This window comes from Lepidochelys kempii, chromosome 11, assembly GCF_965140285.1.
Source record: "Lepidochelys kempii isolate rLepKem1 chromosome 11, rLepKem1.hap1, whole genome shotgun sequence".
Classification (NCBI taxonomy): domain Eukaryota; kingdom Metazoa; phylum Chordata; order Testudines; family Cheloniidae; genus Lepidochelys; species Lepidochelys kempii.
The window spans coordinates 62343828-62370188 of NC_136390.1; the positions used below are offsets into that span (position 1 = coordinate 62343828).

At 44.0% G+C, this 26361-nt stretch overlaps 1 protein-coding gene across 8 annotated transcripts in view; it reads left to right on the forward strand.

Annotated features, from left to right (window-relative positions):
- The window catches only part of NRP2 (neuropilin 2), a 122413-nt gene extending 96873 nt beyond the window's left edge, over window positions 1-25540 (forward strand). For 4 of the 8 annotated variants that reach the window (XM_073306531.2, XM_073306532.2, XM_073306533.2 and 1 more), the window contains 2 exons: window positions 19509-19577; window positions 22011-25540. In XM_073306531.2, coding sequence (XP_073162632.1) covers window positions 19509-19577; window positions 22011-22315 — 374 coding nt within the window. In that variant the 3' untranslated portion in view covers window positions 22316-25540. Of the gene's footprint in view, window positions 1-2630; window positions 5409-19508; window positions 19578-22010 lie in introns of those variants that run through there. The other 4 variants (XM_073306535.2, XM_073306536.2, XM_073306539.2 and 1 more) reach the window with 1 other exon arrangement.
- Window positions 25541-26361: the final 821 nt, after the last annotated feature.

A 26361-nucleotide genomic window follows, 5' to 3' on the forward strand; every position in this document is an offset into this window, starting at 1 on the left:
TCTCATTTGGAATTTTTTTCCATAAGCACGAGTGTGCACTTCCTTTTAGCTCCGTGTAGTCAGTAATCTCCCCCTACCCTGCCCCTCACACTTCGCACACTGCCTACCAACGACAGCCCGTTGCCATCGGATAGCCACATGTGCCCGCATGGGGCGCAGAACTGTGCTAACTACCGTTGTGTGCAGAGCATCTGTGCCCCTACCTTTTTGTGTCAGGAATATCCCAATATGGGTCTATTTAAAGAAAAAAAACGGGGGGGGGATTTTAGGACCCCTCCTCCAAATATTTGATAGGGAGCAAACCGGGCTCCCCATGGTAGCAACTATGGGGAGGAGCAAGGAGCCACTGCAGTGGTGTGAGGTGACAACAGTGCCCAGGGCCCCTTAGGTCCAGGTATGTGGGGAGGAGGGGCAGATTGGCCAACCCCATCCAAGAGTCTTGGAGCGTCAAGACTGGTACCAATACCACCCCTCGCCCCGCAGGAACTGGCTCAGGGAGAGTGGACAGGAGGATGATAGTCAAATGGTGTTTATTATTTAGCATGAGTATTATTGTAGCTCCTAGCCGTGTTGTGCTTTTCTTTCCTTGTCTTTCATGGCCCCACTACCATAGCCTCTGAGCACCTCACAATCTGTGATATATTTATTCTCACCTGGGAGCTAGGTCCGTGCTGTTATCCCCATTGTACAGATGGGGAACTGAGGCACAGAGAGACTCAATGACTTGCCCAACTTCACGTAGGTCAGACCTTCTTGGCATCTCTGCTTATGCCCAGAACAGGTGCACCACGGGCAGCCACAGTACAGGCTTCGCCCATGCTGCCCCACCCATGTCCCTCCACTCTGTTCTGGAGCGACTGCCTCTAGGGGAGGGTGAAAGGAGAGTTTTACCATACAGTAAATGGCCTCTCTGCTGAGACAGAGGCTCAGTTAATGATGTTTGTGACAGTGTGTGTGTATCAGGAGGGGAACGTACATTTCTTCTGAGAAAGGAGACTCTTTCTTGCCTGGAATTACAAACGTGTGGGTAGTTTCCAATCTCCTGCACCAAAGAAGCAGGATGTTCCCTATCAGTCTTTACCAAGTGCTCTGGATGTAGTTTTGATCCCTGTTTTTCACTCCCATCACTTTTTGTGACTAAGCAGCAACTGATCTCCTATGTAGGCTAGAGCAGAACAAAATTCTGCAGACCTACCACATAGATCACCACCTCCGTCTCGTAGGACACCTGGGGGGAGGGGGGACTGTTATGGGAAACATCCTTGCTGCATAGCAGGACTCATCCTTCAGTATTTCGTTTTCCCCTTGGAATCTTCTGCGCATGCACTGAAAACAGACACAGAGTTGGTTGCCAAGCAGCAGTTATTATCAGTGAGCTGAATAATAAGTTGACACCAATTCACAGAAGCCCACAAACTATCCACTTTAAGATGCTCCTGGCAGCTCCGTCTGTGTGGGAAGAGTCCCTCTATTGCAGAAACGATAGCAAAAAGAGACGAGCGTCAGGCTGCCTCCAGAGAAATACTAAAATGTCTTTGTTCAACAACAGAACAAGTGAGCTGGAAAGTTTCCTCAGAGACTCTCGCCCATGGACCAGACAATCAATAAATTCCAAAAGTGCATCCCCAGTTAGATATGACTTGTCTCCAAAAGCAACATTTGAGCGGTCTGAGTAAGAGTTGCGTGAGCATTAGTGCCGCCCTGCTTTAGTGAGATATGTGGGTTTTAGCCTAAACATACCACTTAGCATCTTCTGAGTCTCTTGGAGGACGTATGTGTGCATGTGTGCGTGGGCTGGCAATAAAACAGAATTAATATGTATGCTGTATTATCCAGACATGACCTTTAAAACAAATAGCTCGGCCGCAAAACGATACATGCCTCCCCCACCCCTTCCTTTTTTTGTGTGAGAGATGTGCAGGCACCAAAAGGCTTAAATATGGAGGAACAGTGAGTGCCCCAGACTGAATTCAGCAACACAGGTGGCTGACAGTAGTTTAGTTTTCAGCAGCATGGATTGTGCATCCCTGGCTTGCTAAAAGTTTGAAGATCGTGGTCTTGGTGCAGGAATGGCTGGGTGACAGTCCACAGCCTGTACTATGCAGGAAGTCGAACTAGATGATTGTAATGGTCCCATCTCTGTATAGATGTCTAGGGCACCCTGGGTGAGAGATCTTTTTCACTGTTTTTCCCTTAAGAATGAAGAATATTTCTCCCTCTGATTTCTTTCCTAGCATTCTATTGCAACTTCCTTATTGCTTTGCTATGAAACTCTACCTCCAGTTAAAACTGTAACGTTTTGTCTTCGCCTGACAGAAATTGTCATGTGGAGACCAGACCTAGCTGATTTGGGGAAGGCCGCCCTCCAAAAAAACCAAAAAAAACCCCCTGGATATCAAAAAAAGCTGGAATTTGTGTTTAAATCCAGGTTGGCTAATTAATAAGCCGCTTTAATATGTCTGCTCCTCAGACACCCAAATTGTGTTTCTCCCGAAGAGGAAGTTTCGTATCTGGAGCTGGGTCGCATAACCTCACTTAATGCTGCGCTGTACTCTTGAAAGCATGTGTGTTTCTTTTTATTAGTCTGCATGCATCCCACCTAGCAACACTCTTCTATGTCTCTCCACCAGGGGGCACCCTTCTGCCAGGGAGCGAGCCCACAGTGGACACGGTGTCAGTGCAGCCCATCCCAGCCTACTGGTATTACGTTATGGCCGCCGGAGGTGCTGTTCTGGTGCTGGTCTCCGTCGCGCTGGCCCTTGTGCTCCACTACCACCGGTTCCGCTATGCGGCCAAGAAGAGTGATCACGCCATCACCTACAAAACCTCCCACTATACCAACGGGGCCCCTTTGGCAGTGGAGCCCACCTTAACAATTAAACTAGAGCAAGACCACAGCTCGCACTGCTGAGAGCCGAACAGGAGCAAGAACAAAACAAACAAAAACAAAATTTAAGACTTCATATACGTTGCCTCGATTTTTGCACTTTTCTCCTCACCTAGCGTCTGTTGTGAACTCTAGACATCTCTGTCCCTGTCCCCTACCTTTCCCAGCCTTTCCTGTTCTTTTACAACCTCTAAACTAATGCTGCAGCTTGGATCGCCAGAAGAGAGAGCCCGCCCATGTCACTTTGAAAGGGAATGCTCCTCTTTATTATTTTCAAAGACTGATTCTCCCAGTAGGCAACCTGCAAGGAAACTTGATGGCAAGTCAAGAAGCTGGTGTGCGTGCGTGCATATGTGTGTGTCTATATAAATATATGTATGTAAGTATGCATGGGAGTGTGTGAGGCTGACTGACTGAATGTATATTTAAAAGAGGCCCCTTTTTAACTTGCTTGTATTGCTTCTGCTTACACAGGGAATGTGTTATCCCCTGTGGAAGGCCTGGGATACCATTTGCGATAAATATACTGATTTGTTTACTTGGGGAAGAGAACAATGCTTTTTGTTGCCTTATCTAGCTTTGGCTGGGTTTATATTTCATATCATAACGTCAGCGGGTGCATAATGAAAAGAACAGGCCATGCTGGACAGTCCAAAAGACCCCCTTGGATGGTGGGAAGGATCCAGAGAGGTTCATCGCCATTCAAAATTAAGACCTGTCTTATTATTTCTTCAGCCAGCATAACACAGCCATTGTTTGGTAGCAGAAACCACCTCCCACCCCACCCCTGTCCAGAAGTGAATCTATTTCAAGTTGCCTTATAACAGAGAAGCTCATAAAGAATGTTTAGTTTATATCTGTTAAACCCAGCCTTGGAGTAATGTGTAGACTTAAAGCAGATCTAAGGTGGATGTTAAATACTGTAGTTTCTTGAATCTGAGGTTTGTTTATTTTTTAAGGAACCTCACTCCAGATGCTGATATTTTTATGTTTATCTTTTTGCAGGGGAAGTGGGAATCCTCTTCCTTGTCATTTTACTAGAAATTTACAAAAGACGAGTCTATTTTACCTTCTGTTTTCTCTGCCCAAGTTCGTAGCTGCTGGATCATAAAATGGCTAATTGACTTTCTAGAATGTCAATTAGTTTTGCATTTGCTAATGTTCTGCTTCTTAGAGCATCAGTAACATCTAGCAAACAAAACACTAGCAGACAGGCCTGGTGAAATCCAGATATTGCTGCATCTTTAACTTAGGAGAAATAATGGAAACCAAGATACGCCTCCACCTATTGATTGGCTCTGAAGTAATGCAGTGAAAATGCCTTATATAAATTACCAAGAGACGACACGCAAAGGTGGTTTGAATCATTAAGTCTGCTCTATTTGTGCAGAATGCGCCTCCATGGAACACAGTTCAGGGTTTTTCATGTTCAGTTGTGGCAAGTGATCAGATTCCCCCCATTAAGACATCCAGCCACCCTTTCTGCTCTCTGCCCCCAGAAACAAAGATAACAGTTCTGCTAACTGTCTGCAGTCTTGCTCATTCTGTCAGATCATGAAAGTGTGTCCTACGCACGCAGGGTTGGCACATATCATGACAGAGACCAGGGCTGCTTGAGTCTTAGCCAATCCCCAATGGCGCACGTTCTTGGGATTGTCACTCTTGTTCTCTCTTTCCCAGCCTTAGTCAGTAGCATGCTTCAGTGCATGCGGCAGTTTACTCTGTCGATTTTGGAGATGCCCGCGTAGTTGGTAACATCACACAGTGCTGCTTTGGTAGGGAGATAGTTTTTAAAGTGCACAACATCTAAAACTGATTCTCCGCATTGAGCATGTGTGGTAGTGGATGCATCTAGAAAGAGAGAGATGTGCAGAGTTAACACACATCTGGGATTGCAAGCCTGGGGGCCAGGGGACTAAGTGCCTTCAACTCCCATTGCAGTCAGGAGGCACTCACGGGCATCCATCACCTCTCAGGATGCGTTCAGTACCACGTGAGCCCTAGGAGAGCTTCTTCCAGCATGGAAGCCATTTATTAGTGAGCATCTTCATTATGTAGCACTGGCAGGATCGAACATATCACTTCTGCTATGATATCCCCAACGCTAAGTTATCATAGAGAACAATGGACATAAAATATTGAAAGACTGTTGCTGCGTTTTCAGATCAAACCTACAATTTTCAATAGGGTAGGGAAGCCTCTAGTAATATTTCTGAAGTTGGTACGACATCCCTGTGTAAAATTCTCCTCTTGGCTACACCAAGGCAAGCCTGCCATGAGGGAGGGTGCTTTGGTGTATCTGAGAGGAGCATTTGAGGGCCAGTGTTAAAAATAAAAATCACCAAAGATGATGACGACAAAAATCACTTAAAGATTTTTACTCCCAATTCTCCCCTTCCTAGAACTGTGACATCCCCAGCATTGCGCAGTTGCCTATGTGTGAAAATATCTTGTGGAAATTTGAAACTCTTTAAAGATGTATTGTGTGGAATGTAATAAAAGGATGATATTTTTATACAAACATCTGGGGAGGGTTTCTTTGTTTGTTTATGAAAACGACATTGGGTAAACTGACGTGTCATTACACGTTCCCTTCCGAGTGGTAGGGCTCTTTCCTTTAGCAACTAAAAGCTTGATTATGCTTCCATTCAAGTCACTAACAAAAACCTCATGGCAAGCTCCCCAGCTGGTGTACATGAAGTCAGTGTAGGTGTGCCAAGATTATAATCGGCTGAGAATTATATGACCCCCCCCATGCTCAGGATCAGGTCCTTAACAGTGGCTTTTAGACTCTCTTGTACCATTCCTAGTTAGGAGTTTGGGGCAGCTGAGCCAACACATGATTGTTTGGGGATTTTGCTAAAGTTACTTAAGTGCTAAATAAGCCTGGGACCTATAATTTCATAGTGCCCCAGGGGAAGCTGGCTAAATTGTGCACTTAGTCCCTACACAAGATACACACACTATACCATTAAAAGAAAATCACAACAGGTTTTTAAAAAACCTTTCTGCTCCTCTGAATGTCAGCTGTACAGAAAAGTGGCAGCGGTTTGTTCACCATTGCCAGGAGTTTGTTACGTGGACTGGCACAGTGTTTAGAATTAAATGGTCAAGGCAGCGTGGGCCAGACCCTTGCTGGGGTCTGTGGGCACCACTTCATTAACACCCGTTGAATTGCGCCGGTTTACACCAGCCGAGGACCTTGACCACCCCCCACCCCCCTCTGCATTTTGTGCTCAAAAGCACCCAAAGAGGCCGATGGCTACGGTAGAGATTGCTCTGGTCCTGAGGGGTAATGTTTTGTAGTTAAAGGACTCCATCATGTAACGGTTTTAAACCAAAGCTAAAATAGGTAGTGAGGGCCAGAGCGTCAGCTAGTGTCAGTCAACACAGCGCAGTTGCCTTCAGTGCAGCTGACTGGAGCCCCAGGAAGGTGGGGGGTGATTCTCAGCTCTCAGAGATGTACCTCTGCTCGAGCTAGCTTGCTAAAAATAGCAATGTTGCCGGCGTAGTAGGGTGATGGCTCAGGAGAGCCACCCCAGTACAAAAGAAGAGGCGCTCAGCAGCCCTTGGGTTTAGGGTACATCCATGCCGCAGCTGGGAAGCGGAATTTCCAGCTCAGGTAGACGTAGATACTCTCGCTCTGATTAAGCTAGCAGCTAAAAAATAGCAGCGAGACCAGGGCAGCTTGGGCTAGCTACCCAAGCCTGGAGACCCTTGGTACGTATGTGGGTGACTAGCCTGAGCCACTGCAGCCACTCTGCTGTTGTTAGCGCTCTGGCTCCAGCAGAGCGACCGCGTGTCTGTCTACCCACGTTGGGAAGCAGGGACCCAGCTGCACTGTAGAAAGCCCGAGGATTAATACAGATGACTCTGGTGTAGTATTTCGCCTTTCCCTGGCCTTTATGTTGGCCTGTGCATCTTACACTGTCTCAGAAGAGCCAGCAGCTAGGCCTCTGATTTAAAATCTATTTTGAAGCCAGCTCTATTTTTTTCTAAAGAGAACATTTATGTATATATTTATTTTCCTTCGGCATTAAGCTTCAGTCTGACATTCATGTAGCTTTGCAATGGCACTTCCTGGATTTACTTGGATTTCAGGCCAAAATCAAAGAATTCAGAGTTCAAATTTTGTCCTCTTGCTGTGGCTGTACAAATATAAGCATAGCTGAAGAGCTGTAGACCTTTTTTTTTTTTTTTTTGCTTTAATTGTGCAGATCACTGGCACGCCAACACTCATAATTTGCATTTCTTACACTTCAGTGACCATCCAAGCAAAATGCAAAACAAACATGCACAAAAAAGAGAGCGGGAGAGAAAATGTTGATGGTCTCACTATGAGCAAAAATCTTTAAGTAAGCAAATGAAAAGGGAGGGGTAGTTTGGGGGTTAATTACGCCTTATATACTTCACACACAAGTTGACCAAGCTTGAAACAGGAGCACATACAGGCTGGATGGGGAGCGTGTCATGCACAAACAGCCAAAATTAGCACGATTGCAAAAAACAAAGCATACGTGCAATTCCAGTAAACTCTCTTCAGCAGTAAATATGAAGCACTGAGTTCATCCCTAAAAAGCAATCTCAAAAGAGTAGTGCAGGGGTGGTCAATAGGCAAACTGCGGGCCAAATCCAGACCACCAGACGCTTTTGAATGGACTCTGCAATCTTTTTATTTACTTATCGTTATTGTTGGAGGGTTTTTTAATTATTTTCTCTGGAATCTAGACATTGCCCATACCTTGACCAAGAAATTTGGCCCTTGACAAAAAATAATTGACTACCTCTGCGGTAGAGCTTTCCTGGGAAGGGCCAGCTGAACAGTGAAGGATCAGTGTTCCAATATGCAGCATTCCCTTCTTTTAGAGCAAAGAATGGAAGCAGCTCATGTCTATTGTGCAGAAGGCCCAGAGGCAGCCTCCGCAGTTATATACACAAAGTGATTGTGAGTATCTTTGTCATCATAACCACACCTTTGTGGATGTAACCTGGAGCTGTACTCCTGGAGACATACCCTGAGCGTGCTGACAGATAACGAAATACAATCAGTCATTGCATGATTGAAGGAAGACTTGAGGGGCTTGTGTTAGTGACGCAGGGCTTTGCCTACCCTTTAAACACTACAGTAGTGCTTCACTGTAGACACTACCTATGCCAAGGGGCGACTCCCATCAGCGCAGATAATCCACCTCCCCCAGAGGAGGTAGCTAGGTCACCAGACTAATTCTTCCATCAACCTAGCGCTGTCCACTTAAATACGCCACTCAAGGGGGTGGATTTTTTTAAACTCCAACCAGCATAGTTAAACCAACCTAGTTCTCTAGTGTAGACCTGGCCTTAGGAGAATAACTGCAATAGGTTCATGGAGTTCAGTTCTCAGCGTCAGTATCAGTCCTGGAGTATGTGTCGTATAGCAGATGGTCACACAAGGCACCATACATATGCTTGAGGAAAAGCAACTCACTCTTCTGTAGCACCGAAGAACACAGGTGATTTAAGGCAAGTGGTTAAGTTCCAATACATAAAGCTATCTTATCTACAAAACAACTAGGTAGTTAACTTAGGGACCAGGGTCTGATTGGTTGTTGGCTCAGCCAATTTATACCAGCTGAAGATCTGGTCCTTAAAATCCCTCTGGTCCTTCAGGACAGGAGGGAGGTTTTTTTGGTTTGCTTGCTTTTACAGGAACTCAAGGTTATTCAATGGAATTCACCCTGCAGGACAATTAGAATTTTGAAGTGCTAGGCTTCCATGTTGGTCTAAATCTAAGCTAAGTGGAGTTGACAAGTGTAAGTGGATCAGAAGCAGAACCAGTGTCTGTACACGTCACTCAAAAATATGGCCAGAAAGGTTCATTTAAATGCTAGTATACTGGTGGGACTCTTTCTGTGTATACAATATGTAAGTACTTACTTAGTTTTTCCTCTAATTTAAAATAGTTCCATTTGTAGGGACAAGGTGGGTGAGTTTCTTTGGTGCATTTGTTGCCTGTGAAATAGACCAGATTAACTATCTTGGAGGCTGAAATGGCCTGTTTAGCCACCAATGAATCACTGCACAGGTGTTTTCTGTGCTTGGCCTCTTTGCTGAGAGTGCCATTGTATGGCAATTCTGACAATAGCTTTTGATTGCTCTGTGATTAATTGTGAAGGATCATATTTATGCCAGAAAAGTATGTTCACAGTAATCAGCCTTTACGGGTGACTCTGGACACCAAAGTGAAGCCAAGGCATTTGAGGATTGTATTTGTATTATGGATGCACCTGTAGGCTGAAGCTCCATTGTGCTAAGGACAATAGGCACAGACACCATGCATAGTAAGTGTGCATCTGCCTGAATATTCCACTCATTGTAGGACAGGACAAAAGAAGCAGCAACAAATCACAGCATTAAAGAAGAAAAAAATCGTGGGCTGTGCTGTTGAAAGTTCTGGGCTCTTCCTTCTTGGGCTACCCCTTCACATTGAGGGTGTGACTTAGATGAAGACTTGCACAAGATCCAGAAGGTGCAATAATTAGTCAGTCAGCAACATGACTGGACACACACTGGGCCAAATGTCTTGCTGGGAGAACACCACTGATTTCTGGGCAGCTCCCCCAGGAGTGCATATAGCAGATAGCATCAATAATTGGATTTTGTTTCTCATGTGATAGGATACATGTGCTTTTCCTGAGCTCTCCTTGACACTGGTTTTGCACTGCCAGACTTACAAGACTTCAGCACAGCTTTTCCTGATTTACACCAGAGTAAGTGGCAGCAGAATCAGGCTCAAAGACTCCAGGCAGGGACCAGAAGCTAGACAGCATCCTGGCTCTTGGCCACAGCATTTCCGTCAGTGGCTTCGGTGACGCTGATAGCAATCCCAGAAGTGACTGCCAGTTTGAGGGATAGCGTCAATACCCATTATCCAAAACAACGGCAACAAGGAGGGAGATAAAAAGATCAAGAGGAAGCAGAGCAGCTCGTTTCTTTTCTCCTCACCCTTTTTAGTGTTCATGAAAGGTGGTGGCTTGGCAGCTCTAGCCACCAAACGTGGCCGAGCTATCTTCAGACTGGCCTGCCAATGCGGCTCAGCCCTGTTCTGCAGGGAGCACCTGTCAGTGTGAGATGATAGGTCAGTCTCCACGCACATTCCACATTTGGCCTCTCGGTTGGAAATGCCAACCGGCAGCACCAACTTAAAGAGTTGTGTTTTGTCACGTGGGCAACTAACTGCACAACGGACATCAGATTGGAAACAATTTTCCCGATCACCGCCCTGGGATGGCTTTGAACCAGTGACCTGCACGTGAAGGGCTCCATTAGGAATCACTTCGCTCAGCCAGCTGCCTAGATAGCTAAGCAAAGCGGAACCAGGGGCACAAAAGCAGCATAGTCTGTTGCTTACTCTGTACATTAGAAGGAGTGAGAGCAAAATATCTGTTAGCCATCTGGTCGTGTCGCCTCAGGAGACCAGACAGTTTCTGATTATACTATTTGTACGTGTGCACACGAGGGCAGGAGACAGTCAAGCGATATTCCAACACTGGGTAGCATAGCACAGATGTTGGTACGTCTGCTCATCATTAGACACATCTGCAATCTGCATCATTTCACCGCAGCTTTCATTAGTGATATGCAAAAATCAGAAGCCTTCCAGGAGCCTATGTGGAACCACTTAAGACTCTAATGATGGGGAGGGGGGGCCCTTCGTTTGCCACATACCTGCTAAAGTCAGCCCTGGCATGACATCATTGCTGAATCTCTCACATCCACTTTGTTCTTATTGCTTCCCATGCCCATCTGTTAGGGAAAATGTATGACCAACCCCCTGTCTAGAGGCCTGATCCCATACCATTGAAATGGTCGGGACTCTTGAGATTAACTTCAATGGGAGCAGGCTGAGGCCATAGGGGAGGAAGCTTTCTGAAGAAAGAGGGATATGACTCTACTTCCCCCATGCTCTTGTCCCCTCCTGTTTATCCTTGCACCTTTCTTTCTGAATCACCATTCTTTAGTTTTTCTTTTTTAGCGAAAATCCCTCTTTCTACATTTAACTGAAAACGCAAACTGACCCTGAGGTTCACACGGATTCAGAATGTAGCACACAGCAAGAGCAGGAGAATGTCCCTCTTGATCCATCTGCACAGCAGCTGATGGGTGTAATTCCCAGCTTGGGTGACATACCGAAGCGAGCTCTGCTTGAGCTACCGTGCAAACAACAGCAGCGTAGCTGCAGCAGCACAGGTGATGGGGAGGGCTAGCCGGCCAAGTACCACCCCATCTGACATCCTATGTACATACTTGGGCAGCTAGCCCAAGCTCCCCCCTGTGCCACCGTGGCCACATGGCTATTTTTAACATGCTAACTGGAGCAGAGCTAGTGCATGCATGTCTAGCCAAGCCGGGAAATACTCCTCCAGCTGCTGTATAGGTGTGTCCATAGTGACATGCACTGTCATGCACCCCATCCAACAAGGACAAGTGCAGAGTCCTGCACTTAGGGCGGAAGAACCCAATGCACCGCTACAGACTAGGGACCGAATGGCTCGGCAGCAGTTCTGCAGAGAAGGACCTAGGGGTGACAGTGGACGAGAAGCTGGATAGGAGTCAGCAGTGTGCCCTTGTTGCCAAGAAGGCCAATGGCATTTTGGGCTGTAGAGGTAGGGGCGTTGCCAGCAGACCGAGGAATGTGATCGCTCCCCTCTATTCGACATTGGTGAGGCCTCACCTGGAGTACTGTGTCCAGTTTTGGGCCCCACACTACAAGAAGGATGTGGAGAAATTGGAGAGAGTCCAGCGAAGGGCAACAAAAATGATTAGGGGACTGGAACACATGAGTTATGAGGAGAGGCCGTGGGAACTGGGATTGTTTAGTCTACGGAAGAGAAGAATGAGGGAGGATTTGATAGCTGCTTTTAATTACCTGAAAGGTGGATCCAAAGAGGATGGATCTAGACTATTCTCAGTGATAGCAGATGACAGGACAAGGAGTAATGGTCTCAAGTTGCAGTGGGGGAGGTTTAGGTTGGATATTAGGAAAAACTTTTTCACTAGGAGGGTGGTGAAACACTGGAAGGCGTTACCTATGGAGGTGGTAGAATCTGCTTCCTTAGAAGTTTTTAAGGTCAGGCTTGACAAAGCCCTGACTGGGATGATTTAGTTGGGATTGGTCCTGCTCTGGGCAGGGGGTTGGACCAGATGGCCTCCAGAGGTCCCTTCCAACTCTGTTATTCTATGATTCTATGATCCCTTTCTGAGCTCTGAGCTTAGTCCCAAACCAGGGCTTCCTGGGAGGTGGTTTAAATACAAAGTACAGGAGTTACAATACCAAGCAAGATGGTCAAGCTGATACTAGGGGCTTTTTTCCTTTTATGTTAAGCTCTATCCAAAACACAGCTCTCCTTTAAAATTGGGCAGGGATTTAGTCTGTGTGTAAATTAAGTGTGTTTAGTGTTTGGGGGGAAAATTGTTTGGAAATGATGAGGATATATCATTTCGAAAAACACCTACTAAGCATATAAGATAGTAACCCTTCATGCGGTGCATGTGTTTGTGAAGTGTTTTTCCATTCGCTCACATTGGGACCTATCCACCTCACAACCATCTGGTGATCACATCTATAGAGACAACACTGCCGTGGGGAAGCGAAATGAAGTAATGACAAGGTAGGCTGCTTCACGACGACAAAACAAAACGACGTACATTTGAGTTGTTATTCCGCTATTTAAAAAAAAGAGCTAGAAATAAACAACTGAAAGAAGTAAAAGGCTCATTAAAAGGATGTTAAAAGTTGAGCTCTTATTCCTCATGGACAGAGAAGTTCTAGTTTTCTCGACAGCATTTTTGATATGGCATGCAAATACTGGTGCCCTGCTTTATATGGAATCTAGACCACCCAACATTACACAATGTTACAGGCCGTTGGGGGACATATTTCTGCAGTGTGGTCTCCTTGTGTACCTTGTACTAGTATTGCACTCTATGTGTAAAGAACCATAGAGATTATATGATATCACCCAGTAATGTGCGACATTCATAGCAGAGGACCAAGGGCGTTGCAATGCGTAGATACAGTGGAGCTGAGCTTATGGGTTCATGGAAATGACAGATAGAAGAGTGCTGATAGTGATGACCTTTAAAAGCTTCTATGTTAGCTTCCCTCCTGCTGGTTCTGAGTCAGGAAGATACTTAAGCACACATTCTACCCCAACTCTAGTCAGCAAAACACGTAAGGGTGTATTTAACTTTAAGCTTTGCTGACCTGGGCTGCTTTTCCTGAATCAGGCCCTTAATCGATACCACTACTATTAATGCCTAGCTTATACATAGCACTGGGCATCCATAGACCCCAAGGTGCTTACAAAGGAAGTCAGTATCATTATCTCCATTTCCAGGGAGGGAGGTGACTTGCATCCCTCATAGGATGGTGGCAGAGCTGGGACTAAGACAGAGGTCTCCTGAGTTCCAGGCCACTACTCTAAACACTAGGCAACACTACCTCCTTAGTAAACGTAACGCAGACCTAGCAAACACCAAAAACACAAAGGCAACTGACATTCCAAAGATAGTTGTTGTAGGTCAGTTAGTGCATTTCCTGCCAATGCAAGAATTATTCTCTGCAGTACATTTCCAGCCTTTCCTTTATGAAAATATTACAGTAGCCTATGATAGTCCATTTTTCTGCTAGCACAAGGCTGGTCCCCACATTATATTGCCCAGTTCTCCCTTTTTTAAAATACTGGCATGATCCACACTCCTACTAAGGCAAGAGAGTATTGGCCCAAAACACTTGTAAACTGTAGGGCTTCAGATCATTCCTCTAAATATTTTTAAAAGAAATGGCTCTGTTTTAAATGGCTGAGGCAATAAAAGTTCCCAGGTGGGCAGGACAACTTTAACCCTGAGTGTCCATGCATGTACGAGTTTAATATATCAAGCTGTACTGTGCATTATTGTTTGGTCACATGGTGGTACTCAGTCTCTCAGGTCACCAACACTGCATTATAATCACTCATTTACAATTGCTCTCATGCTCTGCTGCCCACTCAACATGTTGTCTCTCCAGTGGATGGGGTAGTGATAAGTGTGTAAGTGGACGTGATGCGTATGTAGGTGGATTTCTTTCTTTGCGGAAATTCCCAGTGCACTGTCAGCAAATCACGTGCTGTTATTTTAGGCGATCACTTTGGGATTCGATCAGATTTCAAAGTACACCAAGAATGCAAAATAAACTAGAGTAATTCAGATACTTTCTAAAAAAAAAAAAGAAAAGAAATAGACCTTTGCATACATCACTGATGAGTGAAATGCAATGAAAAACTGGAGTTATATATGAATCACCGTCACAGAGCTCTGGCAGCTCACCTCAGTCTGATGGCTACAAAATCCCTACAAGGTTCTTCTAAGTAAAGTGTGTCATGTACATGGCAGCTGTAGTATTTGGGAGCAGACAAACCCAAAGCAGCTCAGGTTCTGACGACATGCAAAGGTCAGTGAACCTGGAAGCTTTCCTGCCTTGCGAAATAGTAGTGTTTGCATCATGACACTGCTACATTGTGAGCCCATGTTCTGGGAACCCATCCTCAGAGCACCAGTAGGGTTCCACAGGGAAAGCAGCCTGTCAAGTTGAGGTCTAACTGATTGTGAGCTCCCAAGGCAATGTTGTAGCTAAGAAAGCAAATGCAAACATTGGATCCATGAGCAGAGGGATATCAAATGGGAGGAGATAGGTAATATTAACTCTGTATAGGGCATTAGTGAGACCATTACTGGAACACTGTGTCCAGTTCTGGCGTCCACACTTCAAAAAGGACGTTGACAAATTGGAAAGAGTTCAGAAAATAGCTACAAGAATGATCTGAGGTCTGGAAAACTGGCCTTCTAAACATAGAAACAGGCCCCCTAGAGAGAAATGTATGGGTGTGATGCAAAATTTACTGAGCGTGGTTCTCTTGTGGCCTATGTTGTAGGTAGGCATGCTGGTTTTGAGATGTCAGGTGTTGTGAACAAGTGTCATTCCCTCAACAATGCCACTGCACTGAAACCGAACTTCATAGACCAAAGCGGGGCTGGTTGGGTGGGCTTAAAGCCATTTACCCAGCACACTGACTGAGACATACACATGCATATCGGCTCCAGACTACACTGACATCTCTATACTGTTTTCACTTACAACGTAAGCCCAATCTGAGCAAAAGCAGCAAAAAAGGTCAGCACATTACCTCCTATGTCACATCCCCTGCAATCATTATGGTCAGTCACTTTTTTAAAGCAATGTACATTTAGCCTCCTAATGTCTCTGAAAATACCAACCTCTGTCCTGCTAGCCCCACGTCTTGAGCTGGTATGTTCATTCTATTTAAGATGTTTCAACCACATTGATTAAAACTTCCTCATCTTCCTTTTTCAGGATTCATAAATTAGCCTTTTAGCTTGCTGGCAGTGATCTCAGATACAATAGATAACCGTCTCTGCTAGGCATCCGGCCATTTCGAAAGCCATCACTTACGTTGGCTTCATCTTTACTGCTTTTCAGCGTGAATAGCTGGAGGTTCGTAGCCATAATTTAACACATTTTTCTTAAAAAGGGCCTTTCACACCGGGCAAAGCTTTCAAATGCATCATATTTAAATAGAGTTTCACTTAACTTTCTTGCATAACTTTCCTTAATGATTTTTTCATTTAAAATTTTCAAGTAAATTGAGTACATGTGAAAGCTAGCAGATGGATAGCCCTTGAAGAATGAAAGCCTTCTGTTTATGCATAGGAGAGGTGAATTAAATCCTGTTCATGCACATGACGGGCGTGGCACAACACTTGGGCAGGTCATGGTTCTGACAACGTGCCTTGAACCTGACAGAGGGAGTATGTCCAAGGGGTCAGTTTTTATGGCCCACCCAGGTCTTCACATCTGTGCTGAGACTTGTCAACAAAGGTGCTAATTAATGCCAAATGCAGGGCTGTTTTCTGCGATGGGAGCACATAGCTAGTAGGAACTGGATGTGAGTCTAGTGGTCTCAGCTGCCACGGGCCACCAAACAGCCAAGGCTGATTTTGCTAATTACTTGGTATGGAAAAAAGAAGGGTTTTTTTGGTTTCGTCCATAGACAGTGCATTGGAGCAGATACATGACATCACAAACAAGTTGATGGCAATAGAATGCTGTGTGATAAATAAAGGATCCTGGCTCTGCTACAGGACTATGCTGAAAGAGGAAATGGATTGTGTGGGAGAAAGCTCTTCAAACACAAATATCAGCAATATTAGCAAAGGGAATAGAGACAATTGCTAGCAGAGTAAATAGCTTTTTGTATAAACGTTCTCTTTATTCAAGTTTTCCCCAGTGCTCAGTTCTCCCTTTAAGGCTTGGAAAATTGATGTTCTTTCAAAAGTGTTGATTACCCGATACACTTTTAGTTCCGTCCTGCTCACCAAAACTAGTTGAGAAGAAACTAAAACAGAGTTGAGTTCCTAATGCGTTTTTGGACAAAATGAATAGCCTTTGGAAGAGCCTGAGACAGGCATCTACTCTGCTGCCTCAGCGGAGTCCAGCGATTCCCCTTCCAGGCCGTGGGCCAAATGCTAGCTTAATTTATGCTCATGCTATCTATGTTTTCAAAATGGTTGCATGGGTGAAACTGACAGCAGAATTTGACCTCTTGTCTCCTGCTTGATGATTACCTTTAAGTACTTTCTGAGTGATTTTTGTACATGAACAATTCCAAATACTTGCACGAGGCCCTCAGGCAGTTCTTCAGATCCTAAAAGGTTTCCATATGGGTGGGTCAAGTCCCAGAAGTGCTCAGAAATCAGGTGAACTTGCTCCTTCTTTTTTGAAAAGCTACTGATAGCAGGGCCTCAGCTCAATTAATTGGGTCTCTCTCTCTCTCTACATTCATCACTGATCATTATGAGGGACACAAGCGGTCCCTTCTGTGTTCGTATTCCCATCTTCACTTGAAAATTAAAAGAAACATTTTTAACTACTTGAATAATGAGGGTGAAGGGAAATGCTGTGCTAATGACTATGTGGGAAAATAACAGCATTAATGACACTGCAATCAGTCTCCAATCTGTCCTTGGGAGCTGAAGTACTGCTGAGCCACCACCTCAAAGATCTAAGTTCAGCCTAGTCTGAGCATATAGAGCTCAAACCTGCATCAACTCCAGCTGCAAAACATTAGATCTGATCTCCTCCAAAGTTTAGGTGATTTGGACCTGAGGTTTTATATTGGGCTTATCTCTAGGTCTGGAGTGAGAGACCTGTAAATAGGTGAACCATTCCATTCTACATCCTTATGCTATGAAATTTAAATCCCAAACGCACAGGCTTTTCAAAGTGTCTGTGTTATTGTTTGCTGCTAATAAGGTGCCTGATCCAAAGCCCGGTGAAGTCAATGAAAAACTCCCATTGACTTTAGTAGGTTCTGGGATCAGGCCCAAAGGCTGGGGGACATAGATACTTCTGTTCCATCCAGGTCTCTCAACCTCCCTTTATGCCCAGTTCAAACAGAGCGGCTGAATTACCGTCTAGAAGTGCCTCTCTGCATTCGGACAGGTTTCAGAGTAACAGCCGTGTTAGTCTGTATTCGCAAAAAGAGAAGGCGTACTTGTGGCATGCTCAAATAAATTGGTTAGTCTCTAAGGTGCCACAAGTCCTCCTTCTCTCTGCATTCTGTGACCTCTCCAGGCAGGAGCTTTCTATTTAAAGCCATGGTGCCCAATAAATGATACCATTTCGATGTGGAGCTCATTGCACTGACGATAATGATGGTAGTACTGAACATTCTTGGCAGGATTGCCACCGTGGCCTAGTGGTGGTGGTGCTTTCCTATGTAAACACCCACTGTTAAGTTCCCAGTTCTGGATTCATGTCTCCTGAAGAGGCCAGGAACTATGAGGCGAGACAGTGGAACAAACTACTTACACCCCCAGTGAATTTGGCCCACCAGGCCCTTGAAGGAAGGCATGCCTCATGCTGTTTAATGGCCCAATGAGCTCCGTTTTCTCATATTGCCTTTAAAGAAGCCTGTTTTGCATAGGGTGAGTGCTCAGTAATTCTGGCTTCTTTAAGGCACCCCAACCTTGAGCATCTCAACACTGACTCATTTGGCCCTGTAGGAGCAACATTGATGTGTTCGGAAGGAGAACTGCACCCAGTCTCTCCTTAACCAGAACGATGGTGGGGCTTTGATGGCGTGGTGGGAATCTAGGGGTCGGTTTGGGACAGAGAGGAGGAGCTCTTGAGGGGGACAGTGCTGCTGATATACACCCAGGCTTCTAGGCTAATGCACATGGAGGCAGTGATGGATAGACTATTGATTGTGTTTTCTAAGGCACCGAAGTTCTTTCCCTCTTGATAAGTGTTGATGGGGTAACAGTTCAAACTACTCAATGGATGTGTGTATGTCTTTTTCCCCTTCTTGTCAAGCTTAGCCATGCTGTGATATAAATTGCCCTAACTCACTAAATGAATAGTATTAAGCTGGAGTTCTTGAAAACAGTAGACCCCGATACAAATTTCTGAACAGAGGCACCTGTGTAACAGTCTCATAACAAACACATTAATTTAGGTTTAATCAGTAGCTTGCAATTTTTGGAAAGGCCCTTAGAACTGTGAGACATTGCTTTTTAGGCACACTACACTTCTTTGGCCTTGTCATTTTAGGTGATTTTTTTAAATTACATTGATATCGTTCTTCTTTTGCAACTCGTGTGAGATACACAACAGTAGCTTATATTCTCAAAAGTGTCTCTTTTTGGAGTGTGCAACTTGAGACACTTTGTAGGAGTCTGATTTTCAGAAAGCTGGGCCCTCAGCAAGCTTGATCTTCTTTAAGTGTCTCCAGGTGGGCATCCAAAAATCAGAGCTAGTTTTGAAAAATGTAGGCAAGTTTAAATGCAAAGGCATTTATCCTGGAATAGAGCTAATACTGGAAAGATTGCACGGCAAAGTAACTTAACTCTACTCCGACTGCGGCAAGCACATTTGGTTAGTAGGGTTTGATCTATGCTGAACAATAAAAAGAAATATCACCACTAAAAGGCGTTTGGATCAGAAATATGTTAACATAAATGCCTGAATATGGACACCCAGTTACAAATCTCCCTGTCTCACTCTGTCTCAACCAGCTTTTACATTAAAACTTGTAATGATGATACATGACTTCCTTAAATTACTGCGAATTTATTTGAAACCAAAGAGAAAGTGGGTCATTGGGGCTTTGTGTCCACTAAGATGTATGTGGGATGATGAAATGTAGAGTGTGTTAAATGGATCTACTATTAATGGCAACTAATGATGGGCACTAAGATATTATTGAAAATTATAAGTAGAATACCCATGACCATGTTAATAATGAGTTATGGCCATTATGAAGACAGTAATGACAATATTTCAATGGTATTCAGATTATCTGGCTTCTTTCTTTTTCCTCTGTTTCGTTTTCTTAAAAGCTGGTCATTTAGTGGGGAAAAAATGTGATGTGATGTACCATGAAGCACCTGTTCTGTTGTATACGCAAGATTATTCACTGGCTTTGGCCATAGCTGTGGAAAATTTTGCAATAGTTCAAACCTGGCAGGTCTCATAACAAAGTGACTGTTTTCAATACTCCAAAACCGTGTCTTGTCATTCTAGTGGACTTCCCAAGGTTAGAGGATGGCTTTGCAATCCCCGGGCAAGACATTGGAGATGACAATGAAGACGGTGAGTATAAAATGTCATGCAGACAATTTAGGGGGAAGCTTATGTTGTATTATCACAGTTTACTATTACTAGAGAAGGGTACAATCCACAATTTTTGCATGTGGAGCTGAACTTTCCTCAAGTACACGAATATTTGAATCCAATACTTTGGACCTCTACAGAGATAAGGGCAAGCTGCAAAACTCAATTAAAGATCCCAGAGATAGGGAATGTTTGGAATCTGGGATTCCAGTTCATGCCTATCTCTAATTATTATGTCTTCCAATCCCCAAGGGACCCATTCATCTCAGCTCCCCCTTCCTGATCCTAACAGCCCTTAAGAAAACATCTTACCCCTCAACTCCCTTCCCCCAATCCCAAACCGACTCTCTATATTTGGTAATAAACCATCATTGGGAGGATAGACTGTCAGGTGTGACACTGTCTCTCACAGTGATTCTCAACCAAAGGTGCATGTACCCCTGGGGGTACACAGAGGTCTTTCAGGGGGTACATCAACTCATCTAGATATTTGCCTAGTTTTACAACAGGCTACATAAAAAGCATTAATGAAGTCAGTACAAACTAAAATTTATTACAATGATTTGTTTTTACTGCTCTATATACTATACACTGAAATGTAAGTATAATATTTATATTCCAATTGATTTATTTTATAATTATACGGTTAAAAATGAGAAAGTAAGCAATTTTTCAGTAATAGTGTGCTTTTGTGAAACTTGGGGGTACACAAGACAAATCAGACTCCTGAAAGGGATACAGTCATCTGGAAAGATTGAGAGCCACTGGTATATCGGTGGGTTCTGAATGGCTGGTCTGTTAAAATCTCACATGCTCCAGCTCTTCCCCCAGATCACAGCTTGTTTAGAATGCATTACCTCTGCTCTGAACTAGGAGCAGTGTACATTGCTTACAAAATTTGAAGAAGTGGTGTGGTGTAGTGGTCACAGCAAAGGACTGGGCATTAGGAGAGCTGAGTTTTAGTTCAACTCTGCTACTGGCTCTTTGTGTGGCCTTGGGCCAGTCATCAATCTTTCTGTGTTTCGGTTTCCCCCTCTCCAAAGTAGGGGGTAATAATATTCTTCTCTCCTTAGTAAAATACTTTGAGATCTGCAGAGTATTACAATTAAGACAGCAGCCAGCCCAGTTTAAGAGACACTGGCGGAATTGCTGAGAGGTTGTTGGTGGATTTCAGCAAAGGAAGGAGGCGCCCCTTCAGGCAGGGAGAGCTCGGTCTTAAATATAATTGAACTTTACAAATCTTCAAAAATTATTAGGGATTCATTTCAGGATTTGGGATGAGGTTTGGCCATTTTCCCCCCAAACCAGTCCACCCTCCCCTGTTTCCAGAGTTTATAATGTATGGAAGATTATCAAAATAACGGGCCAGATCTTCAACCGGTGAATCAGCGTAGTTCCACTGAAGCCAGCTCACGGCCCCTGAGAATCTGCCCCTTATGGCTTTGTGGAGCCTATGACTAAAGTTCACCTGAGCATAGGGTTTGAAGTCTGGAAGGCCTGACTGGGCAGCCTTGGGATAATTATACCTATCCCCCGGCATCACAGGGAATGTTGTGTGAATTAACAAATGTGTGTCCATACAGGGTTTTGAACACAGAGTGCTCTGTGGGTATTATTGTCTCAGTCACTGATAGAAATGTTCTGCAATTGTCGTTACAAGGGACAGTCTTGCCTCCAGTGAACCCCAACAGTGACATTGCATAGGACGTATGGGCCTGATCCTGTGCCCATTGACATACATAATAAAGCTCCTGTTGAGCCCAGCAGTGCAGGGTAAGGCCCTGTGGGAAGAGTGCTTTCTATAGATGAAGAGTCCTTTCAGTCAAGTCAGGTGTACTTAGTATGGGAAAGTTTATAGTGATGCTGCTTAACGCCGTCTCTGTTTATTTCTCAAGGACTTAATATGTGGTATGGTTAAAAAAAAAGTGGTTATATAAAAACAGGCCCCTTGTAACTAAATGTATGCTGTCCTATTACTGTATATGTGCCATTCAAGTTGCATCTAAGTTCCTAAAAAAATACAATTTTTTTTTTTTTTTTTTTTTTTACTGCTATCAGCATGGCAAAGTCAACACACTGTTTTTGTGGTGGCGTCAACAGAACTGAACGTTCAAACATTAATTGGTGCTCACATTGCATCTTGACTTGTAAATGGTGCAAATTAGGTATGGGAGCTTTGACAGGCCACAGAGACCCTGAGAGGTGATTCCCAGAGAACCTGATTTCTGACTACAACTGCACTTGAAAAGTCAGATTCTCAGCTGGTGTAAATTGTTATAGCTCCATTGACTTAAAGCTCTGCTGATTTACGCCAGCTGAGGATCTAACTCTGACCATCACAAATGTTGTTATTTACAAATAAGTTTAAGGTGAATAAAGATCTTCGGCTAATAACTGTCAATTATATTGCAGATTATTTTGGTCTGGATAACAACACCACACTGTTCTCTACTAACTCTCCAGTAACCCCAAAGCTGGACAAAGACAAGAGCTGGCTCTACACTCTGGATCCAATCCTAGTTACCATCATAGCCATGAGTTCGCTTGGAGTTCTCCTAGGGGCCATTTGTGCTGGGTTATTGCTCTACTGTACATGCTCCTATACTGGTCTGTCCTCTCGAAGCTCCACTACTCTGGAGAACTACAACTTTGAGCTGTATGATGGCATCAAGCACAAAGTCAAAATGAACCACCAGAAGTGCTGTTCTGAGGCATGACTGATTGCACCGGAATCACATGTGACAGTTCATTCCAGCGAGAGTAGCTGGTGAAGATTACTTGTTTTCTATGGGAATGGATTGCCATAATCTCAAACCAATCTGGAATACAGAAGGGGGCATGGGCATGAGGTCTCTGTCGTAAACCACAGTTGTAGACTCCAGTAAATGGATCACAATCTGCAAGGACTACAGTATCTGAATAATTATTGTAATTATGAGAACTGTGCTGGAACAAGGAAAGGAGCTCAGATGCTCCCTTGCCCCTTTATGTGAATGATTGAGACGTGTCCAAGGAAATGATGGTTTACCTTTTGGATGTGAGAAATAAAATGTTGATCATTATTTCCCACTTCCTTTCTCGAATACGTGGCTGAAAATTCCTCAGCCATTCTGTCTTTAGAAATAACACACACACAAAAGCCCATCCCGCTTCTCTCCCCATTCAGATATTCTTTTGAGTTAAGGAATTTGTTCTTGGTGCACATTATACAAACCTGGCGAGCTACAGTTTCTACGCCTAAAATGAAAGCAGGTTGTTGCCTTTAACTTTCCATATCCAGGTGGCGTAGGGGGTGGAAAGAATTACACCAATTTTAGGGTCCAAGGGAAACAGCCGTGCTTTCTTAAGAGATTAAGAAGCAAAATAGAAAAGAAACCTTACATGTAGACGCACCCCTCAGAGAGAAGCTGAAGAGCCTTAAAGTGATTTATGAATAAGAGCCATTTATTAAATCCAGAACTTGGATTGAAACAGCAGTGACCTTCCTCAGAAGGGCTCTTTTTATTTCTTTTATCCTTTTTTAAAGTATATCTATATAGAAAATTGCAGCAAACAAAAGACACACAATTGTAAGGTTCCCAAGATTCTGGAGATGGCTTTTTTGAGAGAATGGCTTGCTATATATATAGCTATATATTTAAATTCTTTGCTACTATGACGGCCACTCAGAATAAGAAGGAAAAAATTAACTATTATCATGCACCATCCCGTGGAGTGGGATGCAGTGTGGGGTGAGACCCAACACGCTTAGATTAACTGACTGCCCTACTAAGGCAGTAACCATTCTTTCTCCTTGGGGTTATGGTAATTCCTTCTGCTTTCCCTGGAGTCAGGTATGAGCTGCAAGACTCCAGTTTGGATATCAAGTAAACAGTTTAAACCAAAATGCGGTCATCTTCTCATCCCTTCAGAGCGAAGCTGCTCTGCTTCTCACCTGTTGCCAACACCAACAACAAAATTATGTGGTGTTTTGTTTTGTTTTAATCAAGTGCCTTAGAAAAACATATTGTTTCTATGTCTAGAGATCAGTGATGTATCAAACTACAGATAAGGCATTCATCCTTCCCCTCTTCTTCCTCTCTGTAATATATTCTTCATTGGCACTCTACTGGGTAGAGCCTAGTGGAAGAGTCTTGACTTTGTACTTGCAAGTGGTCTGGCTATATTTTCTCTCTGTGTCTGTGTGATCATGCCACACAAGAGATGTGTTATGACCGTAATGTAGTGAATGAAAAGGTTTAAAATCCCTGGTTTCACATCAATGATGTTATTTCAGTTTTAATACAGCCGGGATATCTATATGAATGTTTCCATAGTATTGCACATGGATTATCCATGTGAAAGCAAGAACCCAATAACCACGCCAGCAATTTTAAAGTGCCCATATACCCTGTTGTTTTCATATAGTCTTCCAGGATCTTCCTGTGAGACACCTGACATGGCTTCGCTTTTCATTTCAGATATCAAAATTTTATATATATAATATCTCAAAGTTTTCTGGGCATAACGCTACATTGAGTAGCATTTGCTCTGTGTACTAGGAACAAGCCAGCCACTAGGACAAGTGCTCAGTGTGATGAGCAGCATTTGGAGTGAAGAGAAAAGAAGTAGCATGCATGAATGTTAATGGCTCTTGTTGAGAGTTTCATGAAGAGCTCACTTGGAAAAATCCTCCTGAAAAATAAGCATGGACCCTTGTTGAGTTGGAAGCTGGCAGGCGTGACACTTAACACACACACTTTGAAAAGTGCAGTCTTATCTAGTATGTGACTATTTCATGTCCCTTAAAAAACAAACAAACAAAAAAATACATTGGCACAAAACCATCCCGGTTTTTTGATTTTGAAAAATTGGTCACCTTAACTTAACTTAACTTAGTCGTTCTCCACACACAAACTACCTGTTACTCTACCAAAAAAACAAACAAAAACCAACTATTCACACAGTGATAGTAAAATGTATCAGACCATTTCAGAGATGGATTGCTGCTACTCATCAACTTTATCCCTCTTCTAAATCACACAAAAGGGGAAGAGTGAATGGGAAATGACCATAGCCACCTACCTATAAAAGTCAACTTATAGAAACAATAGTCACTAATATATAGTAATGGTAATGTTACAGTGTCTAGTAGGCAGCTAGAGGGGGAGAGATCGTAGATACATAGAGTCAGCTCGATGTGTGTTTCCGCACACATGAATTCTCTGTATGTATTGTGTACGTGAATGATTACGTGGGACTGAATAGTGTTACTGTAGCTCTGGTCTGGGGCAGGAGAGTACTGCTGATTGTGGCACTAATTTGGGTTGGCCCTAGCCAAGCTGTGCGTAATGGAAAAGCACACCCCCATAAGAGGCCTGCATTTCTAGTCCATGTGGGTTGGTACAGGGACCTGAATGTGCACACTTGCTGAGCAGAAACAGGCCAATAATGCTGCATAGCTGATACCTCACTTACTGCTGCTGTGTGCTTTACTGTTCTAATACAGATAACTGTGTTTGCTTGTAACTTTAACAGGGAAAATAAAATTGGTGCAGTCTAATCTACAAATACGAACTATTCGTTAATCCATGTTCTCAAGCAATGCCCTTTCCAAACTATACTACTAACACAGTGTTAATAATACCTTTGCTGAAGTGTGTTACCTCCACACCCTCCCAGTGTCAAGTAATCATTACTAACAGGCGTGTTTGTCATGTTGCTGATTTCATTTTGCAGGGAGGTGAGCATGGGAATTAACCTTAAGAAACTGTATGCAGAAGCTGAACTTTGCCAAGGTTTGCAGTGCAAGGTAGTCAACCATTCACTGGCTGAGCCAGGACATAGGAGCTTCAGCTCTTTTACTGTGATTCTTCAGTGTAAAAAGACAAATCAAACTGTGTTTATATGATTTGTATAAAAACCCTTTAAAAATGCCTATTTAATAAACATTACAGTAGAGAGGCTGTTCCACTTTGTTTTGTAAAAGGAAAATTTAAAAGTAAGGGGTGGGGAGAGTGCTGAGGCCTTTATGTGGGTGTGTTGTGAGGCCCCAGTTGTTGGTGGCTTGGCCTGTTAAGGCAAAGGAACCCAGAGAAATGTAGTTTTGAGGCAGGGCTGAGGGGTGATGTAACCCCAGATGGAAATCACATGCTTTCAGGAATGTATACAAGGCAAGGCTATGGATCACTCCAGTGAAGTCTGGGTAGCAGTAAGACCAAGATCTCCATCAGGGCCAGATAGCTGGCCTGAGGCATGGGGCTTGGGAGGGTCCTTAGAGCAGGAAGGAGAAAGACTTTTAAGGAGGGGGTCGAAGGAAAAGTCCTGAGGCAGTACAGTACAGCTGGGCTAGAGGCCCACTGATGGAACTAGCATTCATTTACAGGCAGGAGGCTTCCCAAGGAGGAAGAACATCCTGCTTTCCTGCCCTCTCAAATCCAGCCCTGCAGGAATCTTTTAGGCCTGGTAAGGACAAACAACTATTGATTGAGTTCACAGAAGTCAGATCATTACTAATGTGCTCTGGGGAGGGTGAAGCTGCTCTGTAAGGCTGAGACGGTTCACCAGAGTGAAGCATTCCTCAGGCTGAGGTGGGCTGAACATCCAGCTTGTGTTTCCATTGGACTCTCCTTTAAACTCTGGAAAGAGGCGGGGGGGTGGGAGTGGAACTTCTTGGGTCTTCAACAGAGGGTCCAAAGTTTCCCATTGACCTACATGCCTGGGGCAAACTGTCAGCAGCAGGGAAACAAAGGCAAAGCTGCAGGACTCATGCTGGAGTGGTAAA